This window comes from Oryctolagus cuniculus, chromosome 20, assembly GCF_964237555.1.
Source record: "Oryctolagus cuniculus chromosome 20, mOryCun1.1, whole genome shotgun sequence".
In the NCBI taxonomy this organism is placed as follows: Eukaryota; Metazoa; Chordata; class Mammalia; order Lagomorpha; family Leporidae; genus Oryctolagus; species Oryctolagus cuniculus.
The window spans coordinates 7,416,685-7,436,801 of NC_091451.1; the positions used below are offsets into that span (position 1 = coordinate 7,416,685).

General features: G+C 41.3%; 1 protein-coding gene and 1 pseudogene across 2 annotated transcripts in view; both read left to right on the plus strand.

The window, feature by feature from the left end:
* Positions 1-20,117, plus strand: part of KCNH5 (potassium voltage-gated channel subfamily H member 5) — a 427,923-nt gene that overhangs the window by 52,327 nt on the left and 355,479 nt on the right. For both annotated transcript variants that reach the window (XM_070065063.1, XM_017349345.3), the window contains exons 4-5: positions 1,793-1,921; positions 15,666-15,781. In XM_070065063.1, coding sequence (XP_069921164.1) covers positions 1,793-1,921; positions 15,666-15,781 — 245 coding nt within the window. The remainder of the gene's footprint in view (positions 1-1,792; positions 1,922-15,665; positions 15,782-20,117) is intronic.
* On the plus strand, positions 3,681-5,283 carry LOC103351655 (nucleoporin SEH1 pseudogene; annotated as a pseudogene).

Here is a 20,117-nt window from a genome sequence, read left to right on the forward strand (position 1 = left end):
GCAATCCTTTTGGAAAGGGCTGTGTCCTTCCGTGGTCCCGCTGGGGTGGCAAAGGACGGGGCTGTCAAAGCTGAAAGTTCCCATGGAAATCTCCATCCAGTTCTCTGACCTCTTGGACCTGGGTGTTAAGCCACCTCATCTTTTCTGAAGGACAAATTCCCATTTGTGGTGGCACTAGGTGATATTTCTTTTTTAAGCCACGGTTATGGTTAAGGAGTTACTTCTTAATTGGTTTTCTTTGGCAGCCAGGAAGAGTCCACAGCTCTCACTGACACACTTTTTTTTTTTTTTTGACAGGCAGAGTAGACAGTGAGAGAGAGAGACAGAGAGAAAGGTCTTCCTTTTACCATTGGTTCACCCTCCAATGGCCACCGCGGCCGGTGCGCTGCGGCCAGTGCACCGCGCTGATCGGAAGCCAGGAGCCAGGTGCTTCTCCTGGTCTCCCATGGGGTGCAGGGACCCAAGCACCTGGGCCATCCTCCACTGCACTCCGGGGCCACAGCAGAGAGGTGGCCTGGAAGAGGGGCAACTGGGACAGAATCTGGCGCCCCGACCGGGACTAGAACCTGGTTTGCCGGCGCCGCAAGGTGGAGGATTAGCCTAGTGAGCCGTGGCGCTGGCTGACACACTTTCAACAACTGCCTATTTTACTCCCCAAGTCTTAGACCTGAAAAACAAACCAACAAACCAACAGAAACAAACCAATAAACAGCAAAACAACCTTTGTCTTTCAAATGGACCATTTGGAGAGGCTTTACTGGCTGAGAGAAAACGTAGAAAATGTGTCTTGATTCAGGTGGAACGTTCCTTCTCTGTCTTAGCATTTAATGGATACTTATTCCTTTGATAGCATTTCTTGTGCCTTCACATATTTATTATTTGAATATGCCGGGTCCTGGCTGCTCCAAATATTAAGACTTGAATGCACTGAAACCCTCTCTTCTCTAGAGTGTATAGTATCCATTCTTTGAAGCATGTGCCAAGAGCCTAGCTTCATGCTTTGAGGTGGAGGGGAGGAAGCAGTGGTCTTGAAACTGCCGGAGACACTTGAGGACTATGAACCTCTCTCTCTCTCCCTCTCCTCTCTCTCTCTCCTCTCTCTCTCTCTCTCGCTTTTTCCGGATTAGTTTCAGGTATACAGCAGGCCTCACATGCGGTTGATGTCCCCTCTCTCTCTCACTCTGATTTGGGGATGTAGTCAAAGCTATAGGACCAGCATACAGGTCTGTCTGACTGATGAACAAGCCTTGGGATAGAAAATAGCATTTCTGATGTTCTTCCAAGAGGACTGTTTCTCAGAGCATCAGGTACTGCTGTTTCAGTGAATGGGAAACACTTGTCAAAGTGACAGCAGGACGAGCGATGCATGTAGGAATGATCATACTTGGGGAGATTATCAAAAGGGACATGGTGAACGCAACAGTGGTTTAGGGACCCAGGCCTAAAGGTGATGTTGGCATGACTTAAGTGGTAAGACTGTCATTGTGTTCCTGCACTGTGAAATAGCCCTCTATTTCATTTTTGACATTTTTTGGTTAAAACACATATTTATTGCAGATGAACAATTTTGACATTTTTTGGTTAAAAGTACATCTATTGCATTTGAACTGGTTGATACAAAATTAAAGGTTTTTTTTTTTTAAATTTTTTTTGTAGCAACTAAAAGAGGGTTGTTTTGTTTCTGCTTCCTGGCAAAAGGGCTGAAGGAAGGGAAAGGCGAGAGGAGAAACATTTGCTGTGGCCATGTCACACTCTATTGTTCTTTTTTTCTCTTTCTTTCTCTCTGTTACAGGAACCCCTGTTTGGTTTTATATGCAAATTGCACCAATAAGAAATGAACATGAAAAAGTGGTATTGTTCCTGTGCACTTTCAAGGACATTACATTGTTCAAACAGCCAATAGAGGATGATTCAACAAAAGGTAATTTTCTAAAAAATTACTACACTTAAGAATTAGGCTGTGATTTCAAAATTTTCTTATTCTTAGCAAACTCCACTAGTTGGACTGAAAACCAAAACTGCATTACGTGACCCTTCTCTTGATTCCTATTCACATGAGTAATTGCCCAGAATTAGTTCTATTCAAACATATTACTGAAATGGAAATTATGTGGTTGTCAAAGCTGCACTAATAGTTGATTAACTTAAGTTATAATAGAAAGAGTTGGGATAGGACATAAAGAAGAAGTTTCAGAAAGCATCACTAATTTAGAATCAATATAGTCAGAGTTTCAGCACCCTGGATCGTGGTGATATTTAGAACCAAGAGTGGGTGTCACCTTTGGCCTGGTTTGGGTACAGTTCTACTAGAGCCTAGTTGATGAGTTCATTGTGTTTGGTTGAGTTGTTTAGAGTTGTGTTAGTTGACTTTTCTACATTACTTTTCAGCTCTTATTTATTCAATTGTTGTGGATTTTCTTGGGTGGATGTTGCTAAATTATGTAAAGTGGAATTTTGGCATCAAGGGAGTGGCTGGAAAATGCGAACCTCCTGTCTGGAGTCTCATTAACTCGTAGTATCCAGAAAGAGAGCTGTAGAAACCAACCGTCAGTGGCATCTGCTCTTACTTCTGTTCCTTTGTAATTTATTGCCAGTGTCGTCTCTTCAATTATGTTTAAATTAGAAGCTGGTGTCCTATAATGAAAAATTTCAAGTGCCCTTAGAAGTAGTTTTTATAAAATGTTATTTTTAATAATCTCTTAGGAGACTTAAAGTGAAATGTCTTCCTCTTTGCGTTTGGCAAGCATTGCCCTTACATCTTTTAGAAAACCTGGCAGGGAGGCTTTCATCCTTTCAATTGTAATCATAATTATAGAAAAAATTACTTTGCGTGTATTCCTTGCATATGAATTCACATATAGAATATCGTATCTGCTCAATTTCTAGTTAGCATCAAATTGCAAGAGCATAAAGGCTATCTAAAGTTAGACACAGAACAATTCATTTGTAAATATTTATTAAAATGTGGTGTGTATTAAGTCATCTCCTGAATGAGTGAATAAAGTATTCAGTTTTAGATGCTGCCTATTCTCTTGCCTTTACACCTAGCCCTAGTATGTGGAAAATTTAGGATAAGCCCATATAGTATTTTTTTTATAGAATAGTTCTCTAATAGTGTTTAGATATAAGACTTATTCATGAGGCTTCAGCAGCAAGAGAATCCGTAGTCTTCTCAATCTCACACAGAGCATTCTGCAGTTCGGGCAAATTCTGGCCCAAAGAACACAATTTGGCAAATTTAAAAGAATAGAAATTGTAAAAAAAAAAAAGTATGTTGTCACACCATGAAGGAATTAAGCCAGAAATCAGTGACAGGACGATATGTGGAAAAATCCCCAACTCTTTGGGATTAAGCAACACACTTCTTTTTTCTTTTAAGAAAACTTTGATTTAATAAATATAAATCTACAAAGTATAACTTTTGGATTATAGCAATTCCACCCCCCTCCTATAACCACCCTCCCACCTGCAAACCATCCCATCTTCTATTCCCTCTCCCATCCCATTCTTCATTAAGATTCACTTTCAATTATCTTTATATACAGAAGATCAACTTAGTATACTAAGTAAAGATTTCAACAGTTTGTACCCACACAGACACACAAAGTGTAAAGCATTGTTTGAAGACTAGTTTTACTGTTAATTCGCATAGTATAACACGTTAAGAACAGAGATCCTACATGGGGAGTAAGTGCACAGTGACTCCTGTTAGCAACACACTTATAAATAACCCAGAAGCAGCCTGCAAGCGAATGAGAAGGGCGGGGTCCCGGCAAGCCTTGCGCCACAGCTGTGGGTGGGGGTGTGTGGTGGAAGCGCCTGTGGCGGCAGCCATGTCTGTGGCAGCAGCCATGTCTGTGGCCGCAAGGATCTCAGCTTGATGGCTCTGTCAGGTTCAGTGGCCGGTGGATGGTGACCGGCTCCTGCAACTAGAGTGTCAAGGTCAGGGATAAAAGTGGAGGTGAGGAATGGCATTGTACCACTAGCAGGAATGCACAGAGTGGAGCTGCGTGGCATGTGACTTGGGCCCGTCCTGAGTTTGCACAGGCTTTGGCTTGTTGTTCTTTGCAGCTGCTGCGTGGGTGGAGGCAAATGGTAAACTGCGAGAACAGAGTCCCTGGGTTCAGAGGACAGCGCTAGTGGATAGCAGCACATCTGATGTGAAGTTTGCTCCTAAGTGTACGGTCTAACATTAGCGACTTGTTCAGCAGATGGTGTAGGGTGTAGTGAGGAGATGGGAGGGCCTCAGATGTTAGGAGTCTCGGCCAGTGGTCCCTGCAGCGGGAGATCTCACAGAAACTAAGCTGTAGTTGTAACTCTTGGAACCCTTCAAGCTAGGCTATAGTTGTATCTCTTGGAACCCTTCAAGCTAAGCTGTATTTGTATCTCTTGGAACCCTTCAAGCTAGGCTATAGTTGTATCTCTTGGAACTCTTCAAGCTCTTCTGCTCCTTCTCCCATGATAGCTGTAGGAAGTGATGACAGTAATCCAAGTGCAGTGGCCAAAGCTCAGATTTTTGAATATAATGAAGATACCAGGAAATATGCAAAAGCTGAAAGTCTCATGACACTCACTGATCCAGTACTTGATATTGCATTTACTCCAGACTTGGGGAGATCTTTCCATATTCCAGCAATAGCAGCCAAAGACGTGAGGATTTTTACACTAAAACTTTTGAGGAAAGAACTTACCTCATGTGGTGCACCAACAAAATTTTATATCTATATAGTGGCTCAGTTTGATAGCCACGATTCTCTCAAGTCTGGTGCGTGAGCTGGAATATAGCAGGAACAGTGCTAGCATCTTCAGGAGATGTGGCTGTGTGTGATTGTGGAAAGCTGATAGTACGGATATGGACAAGTGGAAGTGCACTGGTATTTTGAAAGGTAATTGGAGCCCAGTCATTTGGAGTTCGCAGCAGGAAAACATAAATCCTTTCCTAGGTTCAGATATTCCAGATCTTCAGAATTCATTAAATGGACTTGTGCTGGCAGAAAGCACAGCTGAGGACAAGCTAACTGGAGTGACTTTGCTGTTTTATCGCTTGTTACGTGCATACAAGAATGGAAAGCAAATGCCTTTTCCCCTTCCCCAGTGCCATTTGACCCCTCGCAAGATACACCAGCAGCCTGCGGACAACTAAATACAGCCCAAAAGGCCTTTAAAAATGCAGTGGATATCAGTTTTTTTTAAACTAGTTAGTTTATTGACACTACTTGAAGCTTTTGAGATATAGAGAGGCTTTTTGTTGAGACATTGTCACCAAACAGTTTTTTTGAAATGTTCTTGAGGGCCGGCGCCGCGGCTCAGTAGGCTAATCCTCCGCCTTGCGGCGCCGGCACACCGGGTTCTAGTCCCGGTTGGGGTGCCGGATTCTGTCCCGGTTGCCCCTCTTCCAGGCCAGCTCTCTGCTGTGGCCAGGGAGTGCAGTGGAGGATGGCCCAGGTGCTTGGGCCCTGCACCCCATGGGAGAGCAGGAAAAGCACCTGGCTCCTGGCTCCTGCCATCGGATCAGCGCGGTGCACTGGCCGCAGCGCGCCAGCCGCGGCGGCCATTGGAGGGTGAACCAACGGCAAAGGAAGACCTTTCTCTCTGTCTCTCTCTCTCTCTGTCCACTCTGCCTGTCAAAAAAAAAATAAATAAATAAAAAAAATAAAAAAAAATAAAAATGAAATGTTCTTGAAACTTAACTTGGGCTTAAAAATTAGAAGAATTACTATCCTTCTAAATAGTGGGGAGGAGGGAAAATACCATTATACTCCCTTTGGAGAATGTAGGCACATTTCTTTTGTTCTCTAAAGCAGCAAAAATGATGAATTTGTATAATATTAATTTGAAGATTGAATAATTATCTTTCATAAAGATACAAAAACAAAAACAAAAATTGTAATATTAATTTGAAGATTGAATAATTATATTTCATAAAGGTACAAAAACATAAACAAAAAACATAAAGATACAGAAAATTAGAAAACTATTCTGAACTAAATGAAATTTATCAAATTTGTGGGGTGCAAGCAGTATTTACAGCAAGATATATAATGTGAAAGGCATGCATTAGAAAAGAAGAAAGATATAAAATCAATAACTCAAGCTTCCCACATTAGGAAACTAGACAAAGAAGAGCAGTTTAAAGCAAAACTAGCTGAAGACAAGAAATAATAAGCCTCAAAGCAGAAATCAATGAAATAGATAACAGAACAACCTTAGAGAAAATCTCCAAAATTGCATGTTGGTTCTTTGACAAAGATCGTTAGCTAATAAACTTCTAATGAGGTTAACTAAGAAAAAAGGGGAATGCACAAATCAGCAATATCAGGAGTTAAACAAGACCCATCACTACTCATCCAGTGGACATTAAAAAAGTGTGGTGAAGGAATGCTATGGACAACTCCTCAGCCACCATTAATAACTTAAATGAGATGGTCCAATTCTTGAAACACTCAAACTTCCAAAACTCACACAAGGGGAAAAAGATAACCTCAATAGCCCTATATCTACTTAAAAATAATCAGTGATTAATAATCTTCCCAAACCAAGAAAAGACCATATACAGATGGCTTCATCAGTAAATTCTAACATTTAGGGAAGAAATAATACCAGGTTACCAAATCTCTTTCAGAAAATAGAAGTATAAGGAATTCTCCTAATTCCTATGTGACCAGCACTACCCTCATACCAAAACCAGAAAAAGGCATTAGAAGAAAGGAAAACTATAGAGCCAATTTTTTCACATATATGCATATTTGATAACAAAATCTTCAATAAAAATAGAAGTAAACAATGCATGAAAAGATTTTCACATGATAACCAAGTGGTATTTATTCCGTATGTTCAAGGTTGGTTCAGTATTCAAAAACCAGTCACTGTAATCTGCCACATCAGTGGGTGAATGAAGAAAAGTCACATGAGCATATCAATTGGAATTGCAAAGGAATTTCATAAAATCCAACACACATTCTTGATAAAAGCACTCTTGGTAGAGTAAGAATAAATGGGAACTTCTTCCATTTGCTAAGGAACAGTTATGAAAAACTTAAAGGCTAACAGTGGACTTTATCTTAAAGTGGTGTATTTTGAAGTAAAAGGTAAATCATTGATGTTTGATTTGAAATCGAATTATTCTTCAAGTTAAATTTTCCTTGGTTCGTATGTGAATTTGAATGAAATTGAATAAAAAGATTTCTGTGTCACAGTAGGTGAGTGTACTTCAAAAAGTTCATGTAAATGGAATTGAATGATAAATAGTGCAAAATTAAAAAAAAAACCTTATATAGTTTTTTCTCAGTACAAATTTACCATGAATTTTTTGAAGATTCCTTGTATGTATCAATATCAAAATTTTTTTGCACCAAAATAAACCTTCAAAGTAACTTCTTTCTTCCATGAACTTTTGGAAATCTGCTCATATAAACTTGTGTATCCATATTACATAAATATTGTTTCTCTGAGTTTTTTAGTGCGTTCATGCATAGCTGAAGCTGGCCAAGAAAAGGACATGAGTTTCTCACAGTTTTGACCTGATTAACCTTAATGATGGTGCCAGTAACTACACACCTATTTATGGAAACTGAAAGTTGGCAGTGGTTTTCAATGAGGTTGGGGAAAGGGTGCAGATATTGAAGGGCTCACTGAAATTAGTGCTCTGCCATTGACCTTCCCCCACCTCCATCTCTCTGCATCTCCACATCACAGTCTCAGAATTCGTTGTAAGGCACAGTCTCTTTTGAATGAATAATTCACTTCTACAAAACAAACATACTTGAATAAGCTTCAGACAATTCAGACCACTTCATTTTTAAACTATGGGTTTATGAGACATATAAATTAGAATTTATAGAGAAAATCAGACCCTATTGTGTAAATCATTAGAATAAAATATCTGTTTTTAATGCCAGAATTTGTAGAGGAAGAGCTTATCTTAGGCAGACTTTTATTTTCAGAGACCTACATACCTTCCAAATGTGCAACAGATTACTGAAAATGTAATGCAAAATGTAACTGTGAATGGTGTGTTTGAGCTAGTTTCTATTATTCATGTGAGCTGTACATTTAACATGAAAAATTCAAAAGAAATGAAATATTTATGTCATTAAGACATCATCCTACTGTATCTTTGAAGCTAGCACTAAAGGAAAGTGTGTTTTGAAATCTTGACACAATAATATGTCTTTCAACATTTTAAGCAAGTAAAGGGGGGCGTGGAACATTTAGGAAATAACTGATGGGCCTTCATGATAATATCATAATATCAGTCAATTTGGATCTGGAGCATTGAACTTGAAGACAGCAGGCTTGCTTTTGATTCAGCCTTGGGCACGGGATTTACTTAACGGAAACCTATACATGACTAAAAAGAACATTTTATTCCCCTTGTCTTGCACTTATCTTTTTTCCTCTCACTTGAAAATGCTAATTAAGCACATAGTAGGTTGCAGGTGCTATTCTAGGTCCTGGAGGTACAAAGTTCCTTCTGTCACAGTCCAATGGGGAGACAGGCAACCAAGTCAATATATAATGGAAACTTTCCTCAAGTTGCCCCTGTCTTCTCAGTTATCAGCTGAACAAGGATGGGAAAGTTGTGAGGAAGTTTGGAGGGTGTGAGAAGTAGCCTTGCCCTGGTTCTGTAGGAGAGTCGAACTGAGAGTAGAAAAGGAACGTACGACGGGCTTGTTGGGTAGCACGAGGGCCCACCTGAGGCTGCTGGCCCTGAGTTTCACTGGTGTCGGACGTGCTTCTATGTTTTACTCCACCCACGTTCAGTCAATAGCTGTAAATGCAGAAATGGATGAAAAGCTAAGATGAGAAGAATGGGGGGGGGGGCTCAAGTATCAGGGAGTTGAGGAAATTTGCAAGTGGAGAATCTTTGTAAAATTTTGAAGAAATACTTAGATGATAAATACAGATAGTATACAGAAAATGATATTTTAAGATTCAGGGAAAAAAATTGCATCTACACAGGGAAAAACCTCAATGAAATTCCAGTTCAAGGACTTTTTGCCATCTTAATGTGACAGTGAGATAGTCCTTAGAACAATGGCCCAAATTCTTTGAGCATTTGCCTGAACTGCTCAAAATGGACATTAGTTTGCTTTTACTTGTATGGGTTCTTCCACTAAGAAGCTCAGATATATCTTCTGAACACTTGACTACACAGACGATTTCTGAATTTTCCTCCTTTAAAAAATGTTTGTTATTTATTTGAGAAGCAAACAAAGAAACCCCATATTATACTGATTCATTTCCCAAATGTCTGGAGTAGGCTGTGCTGGGAGCCAACAACTCAGTGTTGGTCTCCCATGTGGATTGCAAGGACCCAACTAGTTGATCATCACTGTTGCCTCTGGAAGGCACACATTAGCAGGAAGCTGTTATCAGAAGCAAAGCTGGGCACAAAGCAGGACCCTCCCGTATGGAATGTGAGCATCTTGACCTCTAAGATAAGTGCCTGCCCCCGAATTTTCTCTCTGAGTTGTTTCTGAAATGGTGCCTGTAACATGAAGGCAGCCACCAATGTGAGTGCACCTCTGCTTTCATAATGAATCCCAAATTCATCCAATTTCTTGCGGAATTTAATATTTTGCCTTTAAACTGCAAAGCGATGAGTGATGTCATCAACGCCTTTGAATTCTATGATGGATGGTAGCAAAAACCACTGAAGGGGAAGGAAACTAACTTGGCAGAGCAGGTGATATTTTCCAGTAACTTTGTATTCATTGTTTTACATTCCTATAAAAATCAGTCTTATCTCCTGTGACTGTCAAAGACCCAGACAGTCAGTGTCTGATTTCAGATCCCAAGTCCTCTGTATCGCACGTTCCATTCTGCCTCATCCTTTCCAGTGGATGTTCAGTAATGGGGTTTGGCCTCCATAAGCCTCTGCCCTCTGTTCTTCTATAGAAACGGAATCCAGGTTGAAAACGCTGCCCTTAGGATGGAATGGTACTGCTTTGAACCCAAGAAATGTTCTGATAATAACTCAAGAGAGCAACGTGTTATTGTTATTTTTTTGTTCCTGGTATTGAGGTCTTAGAACAGTTGTGTAGATCATCAATCAATGGTATCTGATACATTATTGCTATGCATACAGCCAAGAAATCCATTCTGTTGATTATCCACATGGTTCTAGAAAGGATGGCATGAATCTCTGCCCATTTATACTGTACAGTATTTTCAAGCAGACTCCAGAACTGCCAAGATAATTACAGTGCGAACCATCCTGTGCCAAATAGTTATGGCACCTTCTTGCCAATAATTGAGACAAAAAAATCCTGTGGAATAAAAATAACAAAACTAGTGTCCTCCTTTTTACGGGAGCCAGTGATTTTCTTTAGAGAGGAAGCAGATGAAATATGAGTAATTATACCTTGTAGTTACTTTGGGTAAGAGCATAATTGTTTACCTAAGCTTTTTTCTTATGGATTAGAATCTTGTGTTGCAGTCTGGTAGATTGATTTAACTGCCTCTTTGACTTCCTTTCATTTTTTAGATTAGGCAATCCATGACAGAGAGGTTAATTGCAACCCAATAGAGCTAAACTAATGTTTTATTAAGAAGGAGTTGGCATCCTGAGCTTTTAGGAGAATGAATGTTCTCATCACAGGATGAACAACTTACTGAGCAAGTATTAGACTCTTCATATTCAGCTGTCTGTTCACATTACCCCACATCGACCACATCTAAGTAACATCAGCAAAGTGTGCTGAATAATCATTCACACGGGTTAGGTCTCTGTAAAGGTGAGATCAGTAAATGTATCACTGGGAAAAGTTAGAACTGCTGATGCGCCCTTTTTCTCTGACCTCGGCAGTGTGGCTGCTCAGCTCTTTCAAAGTTTCACTGTACATTGAGGGTTGGTGAGAGATCAAATGAGCTAATTTAGCTAATAACAGGCCATTCCAGACATGTTCAAGAGCACAGAGGGACAGGCATAAAAAATTAGTGTGGCATTGTTAGTAAGAGTGAAATCAGAAATTAACGTGCTCAGTGGAACACACAGGTGATTGAGGAGGAGCAGATACTTCTCTGAGATTATGAGGTGCAGGCAGGAGCCAGGTTGATCTAGAGATGTGGGGTGGTGGAGGGGCGAGGAGGGAGGTTGAAGGCCGCTGTGTTTCTTGTGGCTTCTATTTCACTCGCTAAAGAGTTTGGAAAGGTGTGTGCTGAGAGTGAGGAGAGAGGAGTTGTACAGATGTCTTGAGAGACAAACGTGTTAACGTTCAGAACCTGGGACTGCAAGGCGGCCCTGGCCAGAGACAAATAAAAAGATTACCGAGCAGCTCAGGGAGCTCGTCTCTGGGCACTCCCGTCGATTTAAAGGTGAAATAAAATATTCCTTGGCTTTGCGTGGTTCTTCATCTTCTAGGGCATTTTGATAACAAAACTTGTAAATAGTTACTCAATTTGAGAACTCTCTTGGCTTTGATTTCTAGGGAGAAAAAAAAAAACTTTCCTTGTCTTTCTTCCTAAATTCCTTTCTTCTGGTTTGTCTGAGCCAGTTCCACATTTGGTATCATCCTCCTCCACCCCCTCCCTTTTTTTCCTGCTAGCAGTTCCCCAGTGTCTCTCTGAAGGCAGGGTGATAATTCTCAACACTTCCAGCATTACTTTCCCTGCTCTCCACTGCCACAGCATTTCTAACTTCTCCAACTCAAAGCCCTCTGTCACACCATGAGTGATGCTAACAGCTGCTAAAAGCTGAGCAAATTTCCTTGTGTTCTGATTTTGATTGTGTATACTACAGATGTTGTGTTTTTTTCTTTCCTAAGTTCCTGACTCATGTCTTCATTCATTCAACAGAAATGTATCTAATACTCCACGATGTGCCAGTCATAGTACTAGCCATTCAGGAATAGCAAGAGTAAGATTGAACACCTAAAATTCATGTCATGCATCCTTTTCATCTATTTTAAGTAATCCAACTCCTAATATGCTGATTGAAAACACTTTTAGAATGATTCATTAACATTACCTTTCTCTTTCAGTTGTTTAATCAATGATAGTCCTGTTTTTACGCAAGAAGAAAAATGTATATGTTTTCTTTTCAGTGCTTAAATGTTTTTCTTCCTTTAGAACACTAGAAAAAGGTAAAGGGATGGAGTATTCTTTGGTCATACTGATTTCTTCTGTAAAACAAGATGTTCACATACACAGGTACACCTGAATAAGCTCTTTTGTGTATTTAATTTAGGAACACCTGCTTCCTCATTAGGAGACCCAGTAGTTTGTGCTCACAGGGCTGCAGATAGAAGAGCAGAGAGCCACAGTAGGCTTTCCTTGTTGTATTTCTCCTCCACCATACATTTAACTTCCCTGCATGATGCTATGGAATGAAAGAACATGTGCCATTTGGTGCTTGTATTCTTCTATGCATCAGTGAATTTATTCAATATCTTCTTTTTTGTGTGTTTTTCAAAATTTTTTTGGGTGAACTTTTTTTGGAATGAAATAATCTTCTTTTGTAGTCTGACTGAGGTGTATGAAGGGGTACAATGTCACCTGTCTTAAAATATGAGCTTGAGTAAGTCAAAGACTGACCTGGATACTACCAAAAATAGTCACTGAGATTATAATATTCAATTGATGTAAGGAATAAAACTAATTACCAGGTAATATCTCAGTACACTATGGCTGATATAGTTACTGTCATCTGAAGACAACCTCGTTCTCTTTACCCCCAAAACCAAACCAAACCCAAGCTCAATGATAATAAAAAAATGAAGCTTTCTTCTAAATATGATTTTAAAGTGAAAAACAAACATTTTTTTTTAAGTTGATATATGGCCTGTTTTATACATGGCCATGTATCAATTGCTGATCTGTACAGTGTTAATGAGAGTGACTGATATTTTGATCAACAGCTACATCAGTGTTGTTCGTCTGCATGAGGTGTGTGTCCTGTGGTTTGAATGTGCAGAGGAGGGTACTTCTCTTTTATGGATGGATCAAAGGAAAATCTGGAAAGAGATAATGTCTGACATTAAAGTGAGTTAGCCAGATAGATTGGGGAGGAAAAGGATATTGAATCAGGTTATTGAGTATAACCTGTAAAAACATGGAAACAAGAAATGTAGGGTATGCAAAGAATTCCTGGTAGATTAAGTTTTAACTTGAATTTATTCTTCATTTAATGTGCTATTGGTTTTGATAAGGCTGCAATACAGAGAGTGTGTGAGAAAGTGGCAGGAGATGGATGCAGAACAAGTCTTTGGGAGTCAGAAGCCACTTGACCTATATACCAAAATATACCCGTCTAATGTTATCCTGGAGGCCTTTGGATTGTTGTTTAAAAGGTTGAAATAGACAATGGGTATTGTCAGATTATGCTTTAAAAAGAGCATTGTCAGTGGATGTGTCTTTAGAATGCTGCAATCTCAAGTGAAAAATGATGTATTGTCTGACATAATAGGATTGGAGTGAGAAGCTTTGATTTGAGAGACATTTATTGATAAGCCGTAATCTATAAAGCTTAGAAGTGATTGGATATATATGAAATCATGAAAGAGGGGTAGTGAATTTCCAATTTGGGCAGTTGGAAATATCATGAGCCTGTTCTCTAAGACCAAGTGCAATGTTAGGGGTGGGCAGGAAAAAGATGATGATGACATCAATTTTGGACATGTTGAATGCTTATAGAAATATTAGTAAGACGTGGCCAGTGGTTAATTAACACATGGGTGTGGGGCTCAGAAGAAAGGTGTAGGTAAGGATAAAGATTACAGTTGGGATTTTTGTGTTGATGTTGAGTTTTAAGTGTGAGTTGCTGGGCGCCATGGCTCAACAGGCTAATCCTCGCCTGCAGCGCCAGCACCCTGGGTTCTAGTCCCAGTTGGGGCGCCAGATTCTGTCCCGGTTGCTCCTCTTCCAGGCCAGCTCTCTGCTGTGGCCAGGGAGTGCAGTGGAGGATGGCCCAAGTGCTTGGGCCCTGCACCCGCATGGGAGACCAGGAGAAGCACCTGGCTCCTGGTTTCGGATCAGTGCGGTGAGCCGGCCGCAGCGGCCATTGGAGGGTGAACCAACGGCAAAGGAAGACCTTTCTCTCTGTCTCTCTCTCTCTCACTGTCCACTCTGCCTGTCAAAAAAAAAAAAAAAAAGTGTGAGTCGCTGGCATACCTGGTGTCTCTCTTCTGCAGGACATTGCACAGGGTAATCCCTAGGGTTGAAAACAATTCCTGATGCCTGAGATGTTTTAGTCACTGGGATGAAGTCAATTGATGAGGAAGAAATAAGGACCAGTTTGCCCTTTTCTCCTACTTCAGTTATTGAATACATAGAGGAAGCTGAATTGGTGGGGCGACACAAAGCTCAAATGAAGTTAGAATCAGATTGAAGAGTAGTAGCAAAGAATGATTTTACCAGCATCATGGTTGGCGTATTTCCAGGATTTATTCCTTTATATTTCATCACACTGTCTGAAATTTAATCATTTGCATTAGAGTTACTTTTTTTGTAACAGGAGGAGTTTTTATTTTTTACGAAATTGTTTGTGACTACCCTAGCAAAAGATAATGCTGGAAAAGTTATGAAATAGTTTTAATGAGATCTCTAATGGATCAGAGCTTCTGAGATATCCAGATAAAGTATAATTTGGATGGGACCAGAGTATGGTTGGTTTTATTCTGTTTACTCACATCTCACTGAAAGTTCTTTGAAATCAATGATTTTAATAATGACAGTTTGAGGTCCTAGAAAAAAATTTCTTTTCCTTTAAATTTACATTTAATTTCTTCAGGCATTACTGCTCTTCCAGAAAACATTTTCAAGAATTCCATGTATGCCAAAAACAGTTTTTAGATCTCACTATAGTTGCTAATGAAAGAGAAGTATTTTGCTGTGTTCTAAGGAAGATGGAAGTGTGTGATATGAACCATAATATGTGAGATTTGTTGAAACTTGCTTTATTCTGTTATGTATGCCTATCTTCACATAAACACAGTCACCTATTTTTATTAGGGCAATGCTAGCTGCTATAACAAACTCCCAACTTTCCACGGTTTAAACAATGGGAGCATATTTCTTGCTCATAAAACAGTTCAGAAAAATAATCCTGGCTGGCAAATGGCTCTCTTCCATGCAGTGAATCAGTGCCTTTGCCACCTCTCGTGGGCCTTGTTATTTGCATGCAGCTGGTAGAAGACTTGAGAGACTGTAAGTCGTGCTTTCTTCTCAAGTTGTGGCATGAAAGTGATACACATCACTTCTGCTAGCATCTACTCGTAAAAACTAGGGATATGGACTACAGCTAGATGCAAGGAATGCTGAGACATGTATTCCTGGCTTGGCAGCTCTGTCCCAGTAAGAAACCCATGCAATGCAGTGGAAAGCACAGCATTTTGTGAACAGCTGGCTGCCTCTGCTACAGGTGACTGTATAAACATATGAGCAAAGAACAAAAGTCACACATAAAAATGGCTCTTTATTTTTATAGCCACACTTCAGATACGATGATGTCTTTGTTGTATCTCAACAAATGCTCTAGATGAAAATTTTGCATTTGTTCTGAATGTTAAGTGTTTGCTGAAAAATTTTGCATATTAACAAGAATATTGGCTAGCATAATATTTAATTCTGTAGGTTTGCTGAGATATTTTGTGTATTGGCAAGAATGTTTGCTACCATGTTTCATTATGTATGCAAAACTCAGGCTTTTTTCTCTTATTTTTAAGGTTGGACAAAATTTGCCCGATTGACACGGGCTTTGACAAATAGTCGGAGTGTTTTGCAGCAGCTCACGCCAATGAATAAAACAGAGGTGGTCCACAAGCATTCAAGATTAGCTGAAGTAAGTCTAAGACTAACTTTGCTTCCGGCAGTGGTGGTGTTGCACATTCCATTCCAAAATTGATTCAATATAGATATTTATAGCTATTAATTATAAATAATTAGCTAGAAATTAATTGTTCCCCTGTCGAAATATAGAAATCCCCAACATTTCTTTTTATTCTGTCTATCTTTTGAAATGGGGATGTGGTGGTTGATATCCCAGGTGGCATGTGTACAGTGTGAAGTTTCAAATGAGATGGGAGGAGTTTGTCCACTCCTTCGTTTGGGTATGTAGCAAACACTGACACTTTGCTCTGTGCTTAGCACTGTGCAATGGATGTTACGGTGGGCAAGAAGTGGGCTCTGTCCTCAAGGAGCTAAAGATACAGCAGAGGAAACTGAGGGTAGAATCTGAGAGGTACAGGGTTGGGTATGGTGGGACAACATGCCGGGGTGCTCACCCAGGCCTGGGCCTCCAGAGAAGGCTGCCCGTGAGAGGATCTTGCAGGAACAATCTAAAGGCTGTGTAAGTACAGAAGGGCTGGAAGTCATTCCCATCAGGGAGTCTGCATGTGCAAGGATCCAGAGAGGACTTCAACTTCAGTGTGGTTGAGTCAGGTGGAGACAGAAGGCTGGGGTGGTGGATGGTGGGATGCTGGTGGTGGTTGTCTAGCATGCCAGGAAGATGACATGATGAAATCTGGGCCTCAGAAAAGCCCCTAAAGGTAGATTGGTTCCGGTTGGCTTCTTTTAAAACCCCACGATTTTACTCTTATTTTTAAAAAAAGTTATATTTTATTTATTTGAAAGGCAGAGTAAGAAAGGAGAGCCAGAGAGAAAGAGATCTTCCATCTGCTGGTTCACTCCCCAGATGGCCTCACTGGCGTGAGCTGGACCAAGCTAAAGTTTGGAGCCCTGAACTCCATCCTGTCTTCCATGTAGGTGGCAGGAGTCCAAGTTCGTGGGCTGTCTTCTCCTGCTTTCCTGGGTGCATTAGTATTGGAAGCAGAGCAGCCAGGACTTGAACTGGTACTCTGGTATGGGATGTCACTGTTGCAGGTGCCAGCTTACCTCACTGTGCCACAATGATGGCCCCTTATTTGATGTGTTACAAAGCTTCATTTTAACATAGTTTTTGCTAGATTTCCAAAGACAGGCATGGGGAACATGCAGCCTGTGGGCTGTATAAGGCCTGTGAAATCATTAGATCTGGCCCTGCCAAGGCAACCTCAGGCAGGCCTTGAAATTCAACAAATCTATAGTGGGCTAGTGGATTTTTTTAAGTCAATGATTCTGTGTGACCCTCAAGTGATTTTATAAATATCCAAATGACCCTTGGCAGAAAAGGTTTCCCTACCCCTGGTCAATAGAATCCAAGGCACAAAAATGATTAAAATTCCTTTCTTGACCTAGTGTTCTGTGGAGAATGTGTAGGCAGGGAAGCCAGTATAGGCCTGGCAGCAAGTTAGCAACTATAGCGTGAAGCAAGGTAGTGATGGCTCAAGTGGACAGATTGCAGACTCCAAGATGGGATCAGCAGATTTATTTTCATTAAGGGAGATGGGGAGGTGGAGAGGAGAAAAGAGGAGAAGAGAGGAGAGGAGAGGGAAAAAGAGAAACTTGAGCTTGAGAGCTCTCCTAACTGCCTGTTCAGTTCCTATATGTGCAGTGGCCTGGGCTAGGCCAGGTGGAAGCTGGAAGCTGAGAACCCAATCCAGGGCTCCCATGTGGGTGGCAGGGTTCCGAATACCTGAGCCATCACGGGCTACCTCCCGGGTTTGCACTGGCAGGCAGCTGGAGTGGGGAGCTGAATGAGGCTGGGACTTGAACTCTGGCACTCCAGTATGAGGTCATGGCACTTGGTGTCCTAATGGGCATCTTAAGCCCTAGGCCAAACACCTTCCTCAGCATGTTCACTGTAGGCCACAGTCGCATGTACAATAAGGAGATGACTCAAGGACGGTTCTGTCGTATTTGGGTAGGAAAATGACAGATACAGTCACAGGAAAGGAAGGTGTGTGGGCATTGATCATGAATTCAGTTTTGGACATTTTTTTTCCAAGTGTCTGATAGGAAATCCAAGTGGAGGTGCCTGCGTGGCAGTAGGATTTATGGGTCTGGCACCCCAGAGGGACATTTGGGTTTTGATATCACCCCCACAGATGTGGCTGTGAAAGTTAGGATGAGGCAGTGCATACCTCAGAGAGCGTGCCAAGACCAGAGAAACGGCCTGAGACTGGAAGTCCAGAGCGACATTTCCTAACTTGTTTGCTAAACGCTAAATATGGTTTAGAAGGGGTTAGGAAATGAGTTGTGTTCCCTGAATTTGGAAGGCTCTGGAGGTTTTTTTAGAGCAGAGCTAACAAAGATGCTTGTTATGGTTTTCTGCTCTACATAGCACTGTTAGCTTGGGGAAATATTAAGTCTTTGATGTACAGACATGTTTTCAAAAAGCAAAAGAAGACATTAGCATAACTAAATATTAAGTCATAATAATGCAATATTTTTTAAAGATGATATGCAATTAGCACAAGACTGAATGCAGCCAGTTAGGTATGGCTTCCTTTTCCAATCATACTTGTTAGTAAGTACTACCTGATTTTGCAGCTACTTTCTTTTCTTGTTTAAGTTATCCTATTCTTTCTAAAAATCAAGCTTAAGTGTAGTAGCTTATTTCTGTGACTCTTGGGTTTCACAGTCATGATTCCTTCTGGGTCCTCACTATATCTTACTCAGAGCTTTCTTTTCTCTGCTACACGCAGGGCAAAGACACTGTGTGTGTGTGTGTGTGTGTGTGTGTGTGTGTGTTGTGGGGGTTGCAGCATGGACACAGAGAGGAATATCCTCTGTCTCAGCACCAGGAAATTTTTTTTTTTTTTTTGACAGGCAGAGTGGATAGTGAGAGAGAGAGACAGAGAGAAAGGTCTTCCTTTTGCCGTTGGTTCACCCTCCAATGGTCGCCACGGCTGGCGCACCACGCTGATCCGATGGCAGGAGCCAGGTGCTTCTCCTGGTCTCCCATGCAGATGCAGGGCCCAAGCACTTGAGCCATCCTCCACTGCACTCCCGGGCCACAGCAGAGGGCTGGCCTGGAAGAGTGGCAACCGGGACAGAATCCAGCACCCCGACCGGGACTAGAACCCAGTGTGCCGGTGCCGCAAGGCGGAGGATTAGCCTAGTGAGCTGTGGCACCGGCTAGGAATTTTTTTTTTAAATCTCATCATTCTTATTTTTGAGGAAGTTTCATTCCTGTTTTTTCCCAGCTGATTTTTTTTTTTGCTTTGCCTTTGGATTAATGTTAGTTTTAGTTTTATAAAGTATGTATTTATTTACTTGAGAGGGGAGAGAGAGAGAGCAAGAGAGAGAGAGAGAGCAAATGAGCTCCCATCTTCTGGTTTACTCACCAAATGCCCGTGACAGCGGGAGTTGGGCCAAGCCAAAGCCAGGAGCCAGGACTTGGTGTTTCACCTGGGTAGTAGGAACCCACCACTTGAGCTGGACCTGCTGCTCCCGTTGTCTGCTTTAGCAGGAGGCTGGAGTCAGGAGCAGAGCCGGGGCTAGAACCATCACTGCCAGATGCAATGTGGCTGGCCCACCTGGAGGCCTAACGGATGTGCCGAACATCTGCTTCCTGTTATTGTTTTTTTCTGTCCATCATCAGTATTTCATAAACCTGAGCCCCGTACAGAACTGCTTTCTCTGGGGTTTTCGGCTGATTTCACAGAACCTGCAGTGACAAGGTTTTCAACAGAGATTTAGTCTGTGCTTGTGTGGTGCAGCATCTTGGATCTCCAGAAAGACACCCAAAGAAACACTGAGTTAGTACAAGTCGATCGTCCTTCCGCTTGTGCTCAAAGGCTTGTATAATTTGCTTGACACAGTATCTGCTTTTGCTGTGGAATTTCTGGTTCTTTCACTTTTTCCAAGACACATACATTTGATCTCAGTTCCACCTGATCCTCCAAATTTGGAGCAGATTCCCAGCTTCAAAGACTCCAGCTTCCACGTAAGCGGTCGCTTAATTTCTCATGAGCATTGACATTCTGCTAACCATGTTCAGCTTCCTCACTTTTGTGCAGGGTGGGGATACATGAACGCAGCCCCACACATCTGTGGCCCTGACTCCGTCAGAGTCAGTGTCCTCAGAAATTCAGAGATGCAGAATGTTTCTGTGTTGGTACAAAAATGCATCAGAAAATATGACTTCATTCTCCCTCCACCTAAGGTTTATTGCTAATGAAACTGCATCTCATATCAGAATGCCTGTGACTGAGTTCTACCAGTGCGCATCCTGGGTGACAGCAGATTTTGATTCAAGTACTTGGGTCCCTGCCACCCCTCCTGGGAGTCCTGGA